This window comes from Coregonus clupeaformis, chromosome 11 (genome assembly GCF_020615455.1).
Source record: "Coregonus clupeaformis isolate EN_2021a chromosome 11, ASM2061545v1, whole genome shotgun sequence".
Classification (NCBI taxonomy): domain Eukaryota; kingdom Metazoa; phylum Chordata; class Actinopteri; order Salmoniformes; family Salmonidae; genus Coregonus; species Coregonus clupeaformis.
The window spans coordinates 44,964,370-44,982,754 of NC_059202.1; the positions used below are offsets into that span (position 1 = coordinate 44,964,370).

The 18,385-nt window shown below is 41.8% G+C and overlaps 2 protein-coding genes across 15 annotated transcripts in view; both read left to right on the plus strand.

The window, feature by feature from the left end:
- Positions 1–2,057: 2,057 nt before the first annotated feature.
- On the plus strand, positions 2,058–4,108 carry LOC121577361 (PCNA-associated factor). Its single transcript, XM_041891122.2, has 4 exons — positions 2,058–2,221; positions 2,875–2,958; positions 3,258–3,432; positions 3,930–4,108. The coding sequence occupies exons 1-4, from the start codon at positions 2,176–2,178 to the stop codon at positions 3,964–3,966; spliced, it is 342 nt and encodes a 113-aa protein (XP_041747056.1). The 5' UTR covers positions 2,058–2,175; the 3' UTR covers positions 3,967–4,108.
- Positions 4,109–5,328: 1,220 nt separating this feature from the next.
- The window catches only part of LOC121577027 (casein kinase I), a 60,817-nt gene continuing 47,760 nt past the window's right edge, over positions 5,329–18,385 (plus strand). For 3 of the 14 annotated variants that reach the window (XM_041890721.1, XM_041890716.2, XM_041890711.1), the window contains exon 1: positions 5,332–5,690. The gene's annotated coding sequence lies outside the window, so the exon portion shown is untranslated. Of the gene's footprint in view, positions 5,691–18,385 lie in introns of all 14 variants that reach the window. The other 11 variants (XM_041890710.2, XM_041890720.2, XM_041890714.1 and 8 more) reach the window with 7 other exon arrangements.

An 18,385-nucleotide genomic window follows, 5' to 3' on the forward strand; every position in this document is an offset into this window, starting at 1 on the left:
ACATCTGGAGGAAACCAGGCACCGCTCATCACCTCGCCAATACCATCCCTACGGTGAAGCATGGTGGTGGCACCATCATGCTGTGGGGATGTTTTTCAGCGGCAGGGACTGGGAGACTAGTCAGAATCGAGGGAAAGATGAACGGAGCAAAGTACAGAGAGATCCTTAATAAAAACCTGCTCCAGAGCGCTCAGGACCTCAGACTGGGGCGAAGGTTCACCTTCCAACAGGACAACAAACCTAAGCACACAGCTAAGACAACGCATGAGTGGCTTCGGGACAAGTCTCTGAATTAATGTCCTTGAGTGGCCCTGCCAGAGCCTGGTCTTGAACCCGATTGAACATATCAAATCAAATCAAATCAAATGTATTGGTCACATACACATGGTTATCAGATGTTATTGTGAGTGTAGCGAAATGCTTGTGCTTCTAGTTCCGACAGTGCAGCAATATCTAGCAAGTAATATCTAACAGTTCCTCAAAAAAGATCTAATACACACAAATCTAAGTAAAGGAATGGATTAAGAATATATAAATATGTGGATGAGCAATGTCATTGTCAGAGCAGCATAGGCTAAGATGCAATAGATAGTATAGAATACAGTATATACATATGAGATGGGTAATGCAAGATATGTAAACATGATTAAAGTGCCATTATTAAAGTGACTAGTGTTCCATTTATTAAAGTGGCCAGTGATTTTCAAGTCTGTATGTAGGCAGCAGCCTCTCTGTGCTAGTGATGGCTGTTTAACAGTCTGATGGCCTTGAGATGGAAGCTGTTTTTCAGTCTCTCGGTCCCAGCTTTGATGCACCTGTACTGACCTCGCCTTCTGGATGATAGCGGGGTGAACAGGCAGTGGCTCGGGTGGTAGTTGTCCTTGATTCTCTTTTTGGCCTTCCTGTGACATCGGGTGCTGTAGGTGTCCTGGAGGGACCTGAAAATAGCTGTCAGCGACGCTCCCCATCCAACCTGACAGAGCCTGAGAGGATCCGCAGAGAAGAAAACTCCCCAAATACAGGTGTGCCAAGCTTGTAGTGTCATACCCAAGAAGACTTGAGGCTGTAATCGCTGCCAAAGGTGCTTCAACAAAGTACTGAGTAAAGGGTCTGAATACTTATGTAAATGTGATGTTTCAGTTAATTTTTTTCTTTTTTTTGCACAATTTTCTAAAAACCTGTTTTTGCTTTGTCATTATGGGGTATTGTGTGTAGATTGATGAGGGGGGGAAACTATTTAATAAATTTTAGGATAAGGCTGTAATGTAACAAAATGTGGAAAAAGTGAAGGGGTCTGAATACTTTCCGAATGCACTGTATATCTGGTTGGAAACAAGAACTTGCAGAGAATAAACTTGATAGATAGACCATTTACCTAATGTTCTTATTTAGTGGTGTATTGCTCTTTATGCCTTTCTGCTTTGTGGTGTTGAGAAAGGCAGAAGACACATTTCTGTTTACACCAATGGACAAGAAAGTTAGTATCTATTCTATTCTATTGTTATTTATTTTGCTCTTTTGCACCCCAGTATCTCTATTTGCACATAATCTCTTGCACATCTAGCATTCCAGTGTTAATACTATTTGTAATTATTTTGCACTATAGCCTATTTATTGCCTTACCTCCATAACTTGCTACATTTGCACACACTGTATATATATTTTCTGTTGTATTTTTTGACTTTATGTTTTTTTACCCCATATGTAACTCTGTGTTGTTGTTTTTATCGCACTGCTTTGCTTTATCTTGGCCAGGTCGCAGTTGTAAATGAGAACTTGTTCTCAACTGGCTTACCTGGTTAAATAAAGGTGAAATAAATAAATAAAATAAATTGAGGTGAAGATTTTGTCCTAACTTGCACATAGATCTGAGGCTGTCTCTATTCAGACCATAAGCAGTTTCCCAATGCAATAACCTATCGAAGTACATAACACGCTTGTGCTTGCATTAGTGGGTGCGTGTGTTGAGCTGCCAGAGGCAAGGCACAGAAGAAAAGGGCGAGGCTTTCGGGAAGGGAGGGAAATAGTTACGTAACCAATGACGTCAGGTGAGCCAACACATTCGTCATTTAAACCCAGGCGGGAAAGTACAATTAACGTTGGGCTCTCGTGAAGTCTACGTTGAAAGTGTATGTCCCGCTTGTATCAGTTTGTAGGGTGAAAAATTTGAACAACATGGTGAGGACGAAGGCAGACAGTGTCCCCGGAACTTACAGAAAAGGTAATGTTCTACAATCAAAACCTGATGAAGTTCTGTTACACGTATTTAGTTTGACTCAAACAAGTGAACGTTAGTTTGATGGTTATTCATTGTACGAAACTGGACTCGCTAGTTACTGTAGCCAACACGTTTTGCGAACATAATTGCCACCCCTGCATTCCATTATTTTGGACAAACTTTAACTGCTAATATTCGATTTTAGTGATTAGATAGTTTGATTGACTGGGTAAGATTCCTGTCTCCCGCCAACACAGCTGGCGCGCATGCTAACCCAGACGGATGTTGGCTTTGCTTAGCTAATTACGTTCGTACTCGCATCTCATGATTTTTGTGCCGGATTGGATTGTTACCTTTTAACACTACACTTGCACCAATAAATTAAACGTTTGATGTTTACAATTTAAAGAATGGATAACGAATTGGCGGAAAATTTCTTATTCGCGTATTTTCGTTAGCTAGTTAACTAGTTGGTGTTTATTATCCTCAATCTGGCGCCAATTTCGACGCCCAAATAAGCAAACAAGCCAGTCATGCAAATGTGTCGGTGGAAATTACTTTGCAAAACATTGCTACTTTATAACTAAAACTCTGCATTGCAATACACGGCACTTGCTTGATTAAAAATGACTTAACAAACGCTTATACCATTTCAGCTGTGGCTGCATCTGCACCCAGGAAGTCATTGGGTGCCTCGAGTTCTGCAAATGCATCAAGCAGCTCTCAAGCAGGCACCCCTGGTGAGTCATGATTTCATTCAGCCTCAAAGTGATTTTTTTTACATTTTAGTCATTTAGCAGACGCTCTTATCCAGAGCGACTTAGTTAGTGAGTGCATACATCTTCATACTGCCCCCCCGTGGGCTAGTTAAAATAGTCCAATGTTTCCATGTAAGGTAGATGCCTACTTAACCATTTTTGGTAGATGCTTAACAACTATTCCCTCCAGATGTTTTTCTTTCTCATGTGTCCATCAGTGGTGAGTAGTCATGGCAGATATGTCTAAATTGTGAAATGTAATGATGCCATTATTTTTGCAGCAAAGAGTAAATTTGCTGGCGGGAATCCTGTGTGTCCTCGGCCCACCCCAACTTGGCAAAAAGGCATTGGGGATTTCTTTGGTGGGCCCGGCTGGAAGCCTGAGAAAGAGAACCAGCTCCCCCAGTCAGATGATGAAGAGGCCGGAGGTAGTGGAGTGTCCAAGGCATCCAAGAAGTACGTTTGAGTGCTATTAAGCTTAGTTTTAGTGCCTGCTGATCTGAAGGAAGTGAAGTATATTCTCAAACATTTTCTTTAGACTCTGTTACAAAAACCTTGTCAAAGTTACTAATATAAATAACTAATTCTGATACTTCAAACTACAGCGTTGCATCTGTCTGTTCTCTATATGTAACGTTGCACTGTTTTTGGAACAGATTCTGAAGATTATCATTTTAGTAATTTTTTTATCCTGGTTTTGTGGAGTTATTTGCCAAAGCAGAATCAATGGGAAACGCGTACAATTCCTGCTGTTGTTTCTGTAAAAATGTACCCTAAGTTTTGGAGGTTCATCTGGCCGGTTGTGATTCTTTGTAAGCACGTTGAGTGACGTGTCAGGTTTCACATTTTCAGGGTACATCTATGACTTTCAGTGTGCTGCGGAGCCAGTTCAAATGTAATTATGGGTGACACAACATTGCTGTCCCATCTAATGTCAATCACTCACCTTTCAGATCCAGACCACTGCCTGGTGAAGACGATGATGAATGAGCTTAGCCAATGGTGTCCCAATTGAAAAGCCATTGCTTCTAGTACTCGAATGGGCTGGCAGATTTAATGTATATCTTTGTATATAATTGATTAATTCGTGGTTTTTGTACAGAAGTTAATAAACCCTTTTTTGTATGCATGATTCCATAACATTTTGTTTTGTCACTACCCTATTTTCCTACTTACAATATCTAGTCTATTTTCTCAATCTAAATTGCTGTGTTAACAATGTTTTTTTTGTTATTGAAAAGCCTTGATGGTAGCATTAGTATATGCATCAGTGGATTCCCTGCATGCCCAACAACTTCTGAAATCATGCCCTAACTAATTTATTAGCCAATATTTTTCTTGTCTTATGGGTAAGGTCTACATTTACATCATTTAGCAGACGCTCTTATCCAGAGTGACATACAAATTGGTGCATTCAACTTATGATAGCAAGTGGGACAACCCCTTTTTTTCATATTTTTATGGGGGGGTAGAAGATCACTTTATACTATTCCAGGTATTCCTTAGAGGTAGGGTTTCAAGTGTCTCCGGAAGGTGGTCAGTGACTCCGCTGTCGTGGGGGAGCTTGTTCCACCATTGGGGTGCCAGAGCAGCAAATAGCTTTGACATCTACATACCAGTAGATGGCACTAGGTCATTAAGAATAAGGTCAATGTTGAGGGGGCGTAATGCACACGTGTACATCTGAAATAGGACAAATATAAGCACCCACCTTATTAAATTGTTTAAATGTAATGAGGATGACAGCTTGTCTGAGCAATGCTTGATGATTAGTGTTCCATGATTAGACTACGTATTTTTGTCCCATTTTATACGAGTGGTATACATCAAAATATCCTCAACTATTAGGGCTAAAATTGTCGTTAGATTAATTTGTCCCTAGAATTGTTTAAATGCTTGACCTTTTGTAAAGTAGCGTGAACCTCCAGTGCTACATGTTTTTGTTAATACTGTGAGCTTTTCCACCTATATCAGCAGGAAAGGTGTGGGTGGAACCAACTCGTCATTCGTGAGAAGTGTCAAGTGTGACTGACAAAATGTCAGACACCCGTGTCAATCATAGTAGTACGGCGCCCCTGGAGCAAATTATGGTTAAGTGCCTTGCTCAAGGGCACATTGACCGTTTAAAAAAAAATGTTTTTACATTGTCAGCTCGGATATTCAAACCAGCGACCTTTCGGTTACTGGCCCCTCTAACCGCTAGTCTACCTGCCGCCCGTAAAGCACATTGGCCTGTAATTTCCATGACAACGTCGTGCACGTCTGTGATCGAGACTCATCGATTTCCAAGTATTGGAAGTTTATCGGAATACACTCGCAACTGAATATCTCCCAGGAGGATGTTGGATCAACGCTTCCGGAACCACTGTTGCAACAGTTTTACAGAGACTGAAGAGGAAGCGAGACACTCCACTCAAATTTGTTTTTTCCCCCCCTAGTTCAATGGAAGTAAGTAGACCAGACCCAGCTGCTATTGCATTTGTTTCTATGGGAGACACCCGGTTAGACCGGAACTGACCACTTTTTTTTCAATAGTAAACAGCCGGAGTGAGCTATCGCCGTTTATCCACCATCTTTGATTTTTAATTCAGCGGCGAACTGAAGAGTGCTCTGGGATGCTTAACTGAAAACACCAATTGACGTCGCGTCCTCGTTTCTGGCGTTATCGCTACACGGAAAATAAATGACTAAATGCGTCCAGGACCACATTGAAAGTAAGTAACATTTCCACAAGCTAGCATTGGCTAACGCTAGCTTACCTGCATTTTCTGAACGCAGCCTAGGCTAGGTTTAACTTAGTAGCAGCTACATAGCTAGCTGGTAGCTAACAACTTGCTGGCCTGAATTGAAGACATTGCCTGGACAATTACCTTTAGCCAGCTAACGTTAGTTAGCTAACGAACCACCCACCTAGGCTAGAGAGCATTAGACCACAAGGAAATGCATCCTGGTTTCACTGTTTTGTTTGTGTGTGGTGCAGACAGTACATGTATCTAATTGGATTGTGAGTGGTTAACTAACGTTAGTGTTTGTTGCCTGTCAAATGAGTTTCCGTCATTAGTTAGCGTTACGTTAACTACAGTTAACTGGTGATCTAACTAGGGGACTAATGGCTATAAGGGCTAGTTATTAGCTCGTTTGTCAAATAAATGACACGGGAACGCTAGTTTTTCATAAGTAGTTAACGTTATCAATGTCCAGTAATCTGTCTCGTTACTCAAACCCATGTCAGAAGCAAGCTAGCCAGGTGTCTTGAGTTTGTATTTGTATTTATGACGCTCCTGACACTGATATGCATTGCCTTAGACGGCTGCGCCATTCGGGTGCCCCCGAGTTTAATTATTGTCGAGTTTAATTAGGGTGTCAATCAAAAACGCATATTTTGACCAATGGGTCAACAAACACTTACTAATTGTGTAGGTAATCCTCTAAGAAAACCAATAGTCCAAACCTCATGTCTGTAACATAATCCGTCCAAAAGTTATTGGGAGTTTTCACCGTTGTAGGATGGCCACAATTAGGGTGACTAAATCAGTGGAGGCCAGAGGGAAAAGTGTTCGAAAATATTATTGCGTCAACTATGCTAAATTCGGTGCAAGAATTAAGGCTACTGGTTACCTGACACGCTCACTCCACCATTGAATTCATATTCTTTGTTCTCAAATCCACAGGACATATAACAATATAGAGCCAGGTAAAATGGATATCGGTTGAGCAATGACGTGTACAGTAGTATTCATATTTTAGTATACCTTTTCATATTAATTCGAAATTCCTGTTCTTTGAAGATTTCTCACAAAAACAAGCGTATCTCTGTGAAATATCAACGGAATACTGAGCGTACCAAACTTTTTATTTTGAAAGCCTTTAACATTTAATTTAGCTCGTGTTATGGTAATTTAGCATTTTGCCACCCGCGGAAACAACCTTGAAGACAAAGACCACAACTTCACAAAAATTATGTGTGCGCTTCCATGGGGCAGAAGTCAGGCTCTTGTGATTTTGGATGGCCAAATTGCTAGGAAGAATGACAAACTGCCATGTGGGGAATCGTAAGTGGCTCAATCAGCTCGTTTCATCATGTTATTGATACCATGTGTTGTTGTTTTGACTGATTTCATGTCAAGGCTAATATGGTTAAAATTCGCTAGCTGGCTAACCAACAACTGTAACAATGTATTTTAGACAAGTGGTAATTGTGCACATTTATTTACGTTTTCAATCAACATAGAGGAAATATACATGTTGTCAACAAGCTAAGCCAACATCTTATGGTTGCACATGTCGTTTTTGTTGCTAAACAATCAACCCAAAAGTTTGATATATTATGTAAATAAATCCTACTTTTTGGAAATTAGGTTAAGACCCCACTGAACGATTCAGAACACGAGTAATCATATTTGTATTGGTAAAATGAAATTTCTCATCCTTATGTCATATAAAATACATCACCAAAGTTAGTTTTACCTACAGTGCCTTGCAAAAGTATTCAACCCCCTTGTCGTTTTTCCTATTTTGTTGCATTACAACCTGTAATTGAAATTGATTTTTATTTGGATTTCATGTACACAATAGTCCAAATTGGTGAAGTGAAATATCTGAAACTTTGAACATCCCACGGAGCACCGTTTTAAATCCATTATAAAAAAATTGAAAGAATATGGCACCACAACAAACCTGCCAAGAGAGGGCCGCCCACCAAAACTCACGGACCAGGTAAGGAGGACATTAATCAGAGAGGCAACAAAGAGACCAAAGATAACCCTGAAGGAGCTGCATAGCGCCACTGCTGAGATTGGAGCATCTGTCCATAGGACCACTTTAAGCCGTACAATCCACAGAGCTGGGCTTTACGGAAGAGTGGCCAGAAAAAAGTCATTGCTTAAAGAAAAAAAGAAGCAAATACGTTTGGTGTTCACCAAAAGGCATGTGGGAGACTCCACAAACATATGGAAGAAGGTGCTCTGGTCAGATGAGACTAAAATTGAGCTTTTTGGCCATCAAGGAAAATGCTATGTCTGGTGCAAACCCAACACCTCTCATCACCCGAGAACACCATCCCCACAGTGAAGCATGGTGGTGGCAGCATCGTGCTGTGGGAATGTTTTTCATCGGCAGGGACTGGGAAACTGGTCAGAATTGAAGGAATGATGGATGGCGCTAAATACAGGGAAATTCTTGAGGGAAACCTGTTTCAGTCTTCCAGAGATTTGAGACTGGGACGGAAGTTCACCTTCCAGCAGGACAATGACCCTAAGCATACTGCTAAAGCAACACTCGAGTGGTTTAAGGGGAAAGATTTAAATGTATTGGAATGGCCTAGCCAAAGCCCAGACCTCAATCCAATTGAGAATCTGTGGTAGGACTTAAAGATTGCAAATTTATCTCACAGAAGAAAGCATCCGAGCGAGCGAAACAGCGCCCCTGGTTCAGGTTATCAGTCAACCTACCAGATCACAACTTTACTAATGCTGCAGAAATTTGCTTTACAGCAGTATCCAAATCCATTGTGTCACGAACCGGCTCAAGTTCGTAACAAAAGGGAGACACGTGGAGACAAGGAGTACTCAAAGTATATATTTATTAATTAAAGTAAACTAAATCAAATAACAATGGTGTGTGTAATCAGTAGTGTAAGTGAGTGTTTGCATGCATAAATGTAATATGGAAAAGTGTTGAGAGGTGCCAAAGCAAACAACCAAAAAGGCCACAAAAATACCACAACCAAAGTCAAAGTATCTGCCTGGAGAGAGTCTCCTCAATGAATGTGGAAGAGGTCCATTTATGCTGGGACACACCCGGCCCAGGTGTTTCCCATGTAGCTGACGACCCTCCCAACTCCGCCCACCGGCATCCTAATAAGGAAACAAGAGCAAAGAGAGAATACGGCAGACAGAGTGGGAGGGTCGTCACACCCCCCCCATAAGACCGGGGACCAACAAGGACCCCCGGACCAACGTACCAGCCCCTGCGTCCCAAACCGACAAATTGTACATGTTCACACCTCCACTTGCCCCACCCATCATCCTCCTCTCCAGACCTCAGCAACCTTTACACAGGAAGCAACCTTTAAGAGGAAAGAAGAACCCAAGACTAGGAGGGGACAAACAGGAAAGATAGAACATGACAAAATCAAACAATGGTCGGTCACATCAATATTCATGAACAGGGCGCACGAGAGAGCGCATCAGCAATCACGTTATCAGTCCCCCGGATGTGCCGCACATCTAGATGGAAGGATTTCAGCAAATCTGTCAAGGGAGCGACCACAGTAGAGAAGTTCCTACAAAAACCACGATAATACCCAATCATTCCCAAGAAACGCATCAGTTCCTTTTTAGTAGTTGGTAGTGGAAAAGCATCGATAGCTACCACTTTAGCCCGAACAGGACGCACTTCACCCTGCCCAACCACCTTTCCAAGGTATGTAACAGTCGCTTGAGCAAACTCACATTTAGCCAAATTTATCGTGAGGCGACCCGCAGCCAGACGTCCGAACAAGGCTTGAATACGGGACAGATGTTCCTCCCAATCCTTTTCCATCTCAGTACAATAAGCTCTCAACAACGACTTAAGTGTTTGATGGAAACGTTCCAGTGCTCCTTGACTTTGGGCATGATAGGCGCTAGACAATTTGTGTTTAATATGGAGTTGTTGGAGAACCTGACCAAAGAGATTAGAGGTGAAATTAGATCCTTGATCACTTTGAATGACCTTAGGGATTCCAAACAATGAGAGAAACTGAGTCAAAGCTTTTAACACAGCCTTAGTCGTGATAGACCGGAGAGGATAGGCAGCAGGAAACCTAGTGGTCTGACACATCACCGTCAACAAATAATTACTACCCTTTCTAGAACGAGGCAGAGGACCAACACAGTCAATAATCAAATACTCAAAAGGTTTACTGAGTACAGGAATAGGAAACAGTGGTACCGGCTTAATAGCTTGATTAGTTTTACCAGTTAATTGACAGGTGTGACAAGTTTTGATGAAATCAGAAACATCCCTCTTTAATCTTGGCCAAAAGAAATGCCGTAATATACGATTGTAGGTTTTTCTCACACCCATATGCCCAGCAACGTCATTGTGAGAAGTTGTTAGCACCAACTCACAAAGCTTAACTGGTACCACCACCTGACTAATCGCCTCCCCCAGAAAACAACTACCATGAGACATCCACTTTCTCATCAGGACCTCTTCTTGGAGAAAATAGCCCTGTGCGACATCTCCCAACTGTTCCACAGGCACAATTTGGTCCCGCAACTCTTCTAATGTAGGGGTCAGTCCGTTGCGCCTCGATTAAATCGGAGCGGGATATAGATAACGGGATAACAGGGAAAACAGTAACAGACTTCTTTGTGGTATTCTCGTTAGCCAGCTCCGTGACCAGGTCGTCATGGATCATAGAACGCGTCACTGCACACGCAGAAAACACCTCTGGGAAATTCTGCGCACTCATCAGGAATCCCTACAATTGACGGCTTAGTGGAAACCACTAAAGATGGAAACGCGATAGGCCACACACGCTCCCCAGCCAAGTTATTTCCAAGGATCACGTCAATACCCTCAATAGGCAATGGACGCACCCCCACAACAACCTCACCTTTCACCAGTCCACAATCCAACATCAGTTTATGCAATGGAACTGACAGTGTTCAAACCTATTCCCCTAATTAGAACACTATTCCCCGAATCAGTCTCCGCAGAGAAGGGTAACACAGATTCCAACACAAATGATTCAGAGGCACCTGTGTCTCTTAGGATCTTTACTGACACCCTGTTCTTACTTCCTACCATAGACACAAAACCCTCCGTAACGAAAGGTAAATAGTCTGGATCAATATAACCTTTCACCTGGCTCTGGGCATGAGACAATGCGTCAGGAGTGAACTGATGTGGAACAGGAGCTGCTAACGCTGCAGGCCTCGATTTACCATAAGCACCTGTACTGAATTTACCCCTAGACCTAAGAATCGGACATTCATTTTTCCAATGACCTAATTCTTGACAGTAGTGACACTCTTGACCAACGTCAGTTTTACCACGGGTATCAGGCTCAACCCTAGTTGAATGAAACTCTGCCCGGGAACCGAAGTATCTCGGCGAGCGCGGCCCAAATCTCTGCGAACGCCCCCACTCACTCCGAATACGGGGTTCTGCAAAAACATTTTTGTGAGTCAACACATATTCATCTGCCAAAACCGCAGCTTCAGCGACAGTCCTTATTTTTCGTTCGTTAATGTACGTCGCTATACGATCAGGGATTGTGTCCTTAAATTGTTCTAACATAATCAGATCACACAGCCCTTGAAAAGTCATAACTGCAGAGGCAGAACACCAGCGATTGAACTGTGAAGATAATATTCGCGCAAACTCAACATGAGTCTGCTGATCATCCCTTTTTAAAGTTCTAAATCGTTGGCGGTAAGCCTCAGGGACCAATTCATAACTCTGTACCACAGCCGTTTTAACCTTCTCATAACTAACACTGTCTGCTACACTAAGAGCTGAATATGCTTCTTGCGCTTTACCAGTCAGCACACACTGCAACATCAAAGTGCGATCAGAATCAGGCCAACTCCTAGCGTCAGCAACACGCTCAAACAACGAAAAGAATGTCTCCGGGTCCTTTTCATTAAACTGGGGCAACAACCGTAAATTCCCTACAACATCAAATATGTCTGGATTACGACCAAAAGAGGAACGACCCCTAGGTAACTCTGGGTCACCTTCCCAGAGCAAACTCTCCCCTGAGAGCTTTCCTTCCCTAACCAACTCTAGTCGCTCTTGTTGCAGCTTGATTTTAGCACGCTCCATATCCTGTTTAAATTCCAATTCCCTTTCATATTTTACACGATCATGCTCCATTTTAGCTTGTTCATGCTCCATTTTAGCTTGTTCATGCTCCATTTTAGCTCTTTGTCAATTTTTTTCATGCTCTAGCTGTAACAGAAGCAGTTCTTTCTGCTGTTCAAAAAGAAGACCACTATGACTAAGCGATGGAGCGGTCATTGTAACATATCGGGGAGACAACGTGTCCTCAGCAGAGGCTGCCCCAGTGGTAACATCCAGAATACCACTCTCCATCAAATTGGCCTTCAATATTAACCTAATAGAATTTTTTAGGCGTTTATCACTAATTTCAACCTTGTAGTGTTCAGCAACCTTCAACAGCTGTTCTTTAGTACATAATTCTAACAGTTCTTCTGAAGGAAAGCGAATGAACTCGTCTACATTAGACGCCATAATCAGGAAAATAAATAAATATATATATATCATAATAATCTTACTCAACCCCTCTGCTGAGCACACCAGACACAAGAGAAATGACAATCACACCGAGCACCACAGAAGAGAGCTGGGATATGGAGCTTCCCCAAAACCTACAATAACTCAACCCTAGTCTTCGTGCAGATTCGCGGTGGGTAATTACCCACTGTAGCCCGCTGGCAAGGAATTAAACCCCCCAGCACGCTGGTAGATTCCCCCAAGCCACGGATGTGCCCCCGAGACAACTGCTCAGTCGACAGACACCACACAAAAATAACAAACATTTAACCATGCCCAACGTATCCCAAAACAAAACACGTCCTAAGCCTATCAGGGGAAAAGCTATAGCTCCGGGTAGCAAATGTCACTACCCTACCCAATCTCCCACTGAGGTACACAGCCGATTGTACTCACCTCCTCAGACCGATGTCCCAACAGCGAGTAGAGCAAGAGTTTCCAAGCTGGGCAGGGACTGGAAACTAACCAATGTATTCTCTCCAACGCAGTACACAACCCAAAGGCAACCAATACTGGGCCTATCAAACTCAACCAAACTAACAAAATTTACAAAAAAAAACCCTACAGAATTGGACATTAACTCCACGTTCTCCCAAACACAACCAGTTCAATATCCCGGACGAACCCCCACTTGTCACGAACCGGCTCAAGTTCGTAACAAAAGGGAGACACGTGGAGACAAGGAGTACTCAAAGTATATATTTATTAATTAAAGTAAACTAAATCAAATAACAATGGTGTGTGTAATCAGTAATCAGTAGTGTAAGTGAGTGTTTGCATGCATAAATGTAATATGGAAAAGTGTTGAGAGGTGCCAAAGCAAACAACCAAAAAGGCCACAAAAATACCACAGTCAAAGTATCTGCCTGGAGAGAGTCTCCTCAATGAATGTGGAAGAGGTCCATTTATGCTGGGACACACCCGGCCCAGGTGTTTCCCATGTAGCTGACGACCCTCCCAACTCCGCCCACCGGCATCCTAATAAGGAAACAAGAGCAAAGAGAGAATACGGCAGACAGAGTGGGAGGGTCGTCACAATTGGATGTAGTGATCACAATATAGTAGCCATATCTAGGAAAAACAAAGTTCCAAAGGCTGGGCCAAATATAGTGGACAATACGTTTTGTAGTGATTCCTATGTTGATGTAAATAATATTTGTTGGTGTGTAATGAGGAGCAATCAGACACTGCACTTGACACATTTATGAAATTGCCTATTCCAGTTACTAATCATGCACCCATCTGTCTGTACAACCGATTGGAAAACGTACTGCAAATTGAGAAATAATGTGACTAAACTGAATAAAAAGAAGAAACTATACTATGAAACAAAGATGAATGATAGTTAATAAGCTTTGGAGCACCTTCAATGACATTTTGGGCAAAAAGGCAAACTCAGCTGCATCATTAATTGAATCACATGGCTCATTCATCACAAAACCCACTAATATTGCCAATTACCTTATGATTTTTTCATTGGCAGGATTAGCAAACTTGGGCATGACATGCCAGCAACAAACGCTGACAATACACATCCAAGTATAACTGATACAAAAATAAAGACAAGCATTGTAATTTTGAATTCCGTAAAGTGAGTGTGGAAGAAGTGAAAAAATGGTCTATCAACAATGACAAGCTACCGGGGTCTGACAACTTGAATGGGAAATTACTGAGGATAATAGTGGACGATATTGCCACTCCTATTTGCTATATCTTCAATCTAAGCCTACTAGAAAGTGTGTGCCCTCAGGCCTGGAGGGAAGCAAAAGTCATTCCGTCTCCCAAGAATAGTAAAGCCCCCTTTACTGGCTCAAATAGCCGACCAATCAGCCTGTTACCAACCCTTAGTAAACCTTTAGAAAAAATGGTGTTTGACCAGATATAAATTCATTTACAGTAAAATAGCATTGTAAGACTTTCAGCACGCTTATAGGGACAGACATTCAACATGCACGGCACTTACACAAATGACTGATGATCGGCTGAGAGAAATTAATGATACAAAGTTTGAGCTGTTTTGTTAGTCTTCAGTGCGGCTTTTAACATTATCGATCATAGTCTGCTGCTGGATAAAACTTATGTGTTATGGCTTTACACCCCCTGCTATATTGTGGATACAGAGTTACCTGTCTAACAGAACACAGAGGGTGTTCTTTAATGGAAGCCTCCAACATAATCCAGGTACAATCAGGAATTCCCCAAGGCAGCTGTCTAGGCCCCTTTTTAAAATCTTTACTAACGACATGCCACTGGCTTTGAGTAAAGCCAGTGTGTCTATGAATGTGGATGACTCAACACTATACACGTCAGCTACTACAGCGAGTGAAATTACTGCAACACTTTACAAAGAGCCTCTGTCAGTTCCAGAATGGGTGGCAAGGAATATGTTAGTCCTAAATATTTCCAAAACTAAAAGCATTGTATTTGGGACAAAACCTTCACTAAACCCTAAACCTCAACTAAATCTTGTAATGAATAATGTGGAAAATGAGCAAGTTGAGGTGACTAAACTGCTTGTAGAAACCCTGGATTGGATACTGTCATGGTCAAAACATGTTAATACAATAGTAGCTAAGATGTGGAGAAGTCTGTCCATAATAAAGCACCGCTCTGCCTTCTGTTATGAGTTTCTAGTGTATCAAGTAATTAAGAATGTAATGATATACTTAGACACTTTTGATGGGGAGTTCATATAAGATATTTAATATGGTACCATGGTTCGTTATAACAGAAGAAGGACATAGCCCTGCCTCTGCCATCTCCGAACTCACTTGAACAAAGAGATCCTCTCAGCTTATATACCCTCTGTTACACGTTTCTTCACGAACATCTGGTACCCATCAGTGGGCATTACCTTCTTTGATGTTATTATCCTTTACCCCAAGTCAGTATATCCCGACCATCAATTATTCTAAGATCAACATCAGTAATCTCCTTTGACATAAGGAATGCAGACTCTGTGGCACCAAGCCACTTATCTACCAACTCTCCCCTGGGTCACACAACACTATGAAATGACATCATTACACCTTATTAACAACACGATCAACAAGGCAGGTCCTACAGGACCTAGTTTTGTTGCACCTGGACTACTGTCCAGTAATGTGGTCAAGTCCCACAAAAAAGGACTTATGGAAATTACAATTGGCTCAGAACAGGGCAGCACAGCTGGCCCTTAAATGTACATGGAGAGCTAACATGAATAATATACATGTCAATTTCTCATGGCTCGAAGTAGAGGAGAGATTGACTTCATTGCTACTTGTTTTTGTAAGAATGCTGTCTGTTTTTAAACTACTAGCACACAGCTCGGACACCCATGCATACCCCACAAGACATGCCACCAGAAGTCTCTTCACAATCTCCAAGTCCAGAACAGGTTATGGGAGGCGCACAGTACTACATAGAGCCATGGCTACATGCAACTCTATTCCACATCAGGTAACTGATGCAAGCAGTAGAATCAGTCAAAAAAATAAATATAATAATAATACACTTTATGGAACAGCGGGGACTGAGAAGAGACCCACACACCGGCACAGACACACGCACACACGTTCACACGTACACATGGATTTTGTATTGTAGTAGAGCAGTGGCTTGAGGGCACACACTTAATGTGTTGTGAAAAGTGTTATGAAATGTAATGTCATGTAATATTTTTTATTGTATATAACTGCCTTAATGTTGCTGGACCCCAGGAAGCGTAGCTGCTGCCTTGACAGCAGCTAATGGGGATCCTAATAGATACAAATACAAATCTCTCGTGGCCATTTTAGGGATGTGGCAATCCGCTCAGAGTAAAACATACAGCCACCTCTTTTTAGTTGATACAGTGCATTCGGAAAGTATTCAGACCCCTTCCCTTTTCCAAATTTTGTTACGTTACAGCCTTGTTAAAAAGTGGATTAAAGAAAAAATTTACCTCATCAATCTACACACAATACCCTATAATGACAAAGCGAAAACTGTTTTTTAGAATTTGAGTTACGTATACAAAATTTGAACAGAAATACCTTATTTACATAAGTATTCAGACCCTTTGCTACAGTGCATTCGGAAAGTATTCAGACCCCTTCCCTTTTTCCACATTTTGTTAAGTTACAGGCTTTTTCTAAAATGTATAAACAAATATATACACTAACGTTCAAAAGTTTGGGGTCACTTAGAAATGTCCTTGTTTTCGAAATAAACATTTTTTTTGTCAATTAAAATAACATCAAATTGATCAGAAATACAGTGTAGACATTGTTAATGTTGTAAATGGCTATTGTAGCTGGAAACAGCTGATTTTTTAAATGGAATATCTACGTAGGCATACAGAGGCCCATTATCAGCAACCATCAGTCCTGTGTTCCAATGGCACGTTGTGTTTGCTAATCCAAGTTTATCATTTTAAAAGGCTAATTGATCATTTAGAAAACCCTTCTGCAATGATGTTAGGCCAGCTGAAAACTGTTGTACTGATTTAAAGAAGCAATAAAACTTCTTGAGACTAGTTGTGTATCTGGAGCATCAGCAATTGTGGGTTCGATTACAGGCTCAAAATGGCCAGAAACAAATAGCTTTCTTCTGAAACTCGTCAGTCTATTCTTGTTCTGAGAAATGAAGGCTATTCCATGCGAGAAATTGCCAAGAAACTGAAGATCTCGTACAACGCTGTGTACTACTCCCTTCACAGAACAGCGCAAACTGTCTCTAACCAGAATAGAAAGAGGAGTGGGAGGCCCCGGTGCACAATTGAGCAAGAGGACAAATACATTAGTGTCTAGTTTGAGAAACGGATGCCTCACAGGTCCTCAACTGGCAGCTTCATTAAATAGTACCCGCAAAACACCAGTCTCAACATCAACAGTGAAGAGGCGACTCCGGGATGCTGACCTTCTAGGCAGAGTTGCAAAGAAAAAGCCATATCTCAGACTGGCCAATAAAAATAAAAGATTAAGATGGGCAAAATAACACAGACACTGGACAGAGGAAGATTGGAAAAAAGTGTTATGGACACTTTTTATGGACACACAGTTTGAGGTGTTCGGATCACAAAGAAGAACATTTGTGAGACGCAGACCAAATGAAAAGATGCTGGAGGAGTGCTTGATGCCATCTGTCAAGCATGGTGGAGGCAATGTGATGGTCTGGGGGTGCTTTGGTGATGGTAAATTGGGAGATTTGTACAGGGTAAAAGGGATCTTGAAGAAGGAAGGCTGTCACCCCATTTTTCAACGCCATGCCATACCCTGTGGACGGCGCTTGATTGGAGCCAATTTCCTCCTACAACAGGACAATGACCCAAAACACAGCTCCAAACTATGCAATAACTATATTTAGGGACGAAGCAGTCAGCTGGTATTCTGTCTATGTGCTGGCCACTCCATTAGTCACCGGATCTCAACCCTATTGGGCTGTTGTGGGAGCAGCTTGACTGTGTGGTATGTAAGAAGTGCCCATCAAGTCAATCCAACATGTGGGAGGTGCTTCAGGAAGCATGGGGCGAAATCTCTTCAGATTACCTCAACAAATTGACAACTAGAATGCCAAAGGTCTGCAAGGCTGTAATTGCTGCAAATGGAGGATTCTTTGACGAAAGCAAAGTTTGAAGGACACAATTATTATTTCTAACCTTGTCAATGACTACATTTCCTATTCATTTTGCTATATTTCCTATGTGACCACAAACTTTTGAACGGTAGTGTATTTTCTCATTCATCTACAAACAATACCCCATAATGACAAAGCGAAAATACCTTATTTACATAAGCATTAATTGCTATGAGACTCGGAATTGAGGTCAGGTGCGTCCTGTTTCCATTGATCATCCTTGAGATGTTTCTACAACTTGATTGGTGTCCACCTGTGGTAAATTCAATTGATTGGAAATGATTTTGAAAGGCACACACCTGTCTGTAGAAGGTCCCACAGTTGACAGTGCATGTCGGAGCAAAAACCAAGCCATGAGGTCGAAGGAATTGTCCGTAGAGCTCCGAGACAGGATTGTGTCGAGGCACAAATCTGGGGAAGGCTACACAAAAATTCTGCAGCATTGAAGGTCCCCAAGAACACAGAGGCCTCCATCATTCTTAAATGGAACAAGCTTGCAACCACCAATACTCTTCTTAGAGCT

Bases quoted from the DNA above. Each gene is read 5' to 3' on its own strand.
- LOC121577361 (XM_041891122.2), top strand. From the start codon at position 2,176: ATGGTGAGGACGAAGGCAGACAGTGTCCCCGGAACTTACAGAAAAG. The intron at 2,959-3,257 runs GTGAGTCATGAT...TTATTTTTGCAG, and splicing joins CTCTCAAGCAGGCACCCCTG to CAAAGAGTAAATTTGCTGGC. The intron at 3,433-3,929 runs GTACGTTTGAGT...CTCACCTTTCAG, and splicing joins GTGTCCAAGGCATCCAAGAA to ATCCAGACCACTGCCTGGTG.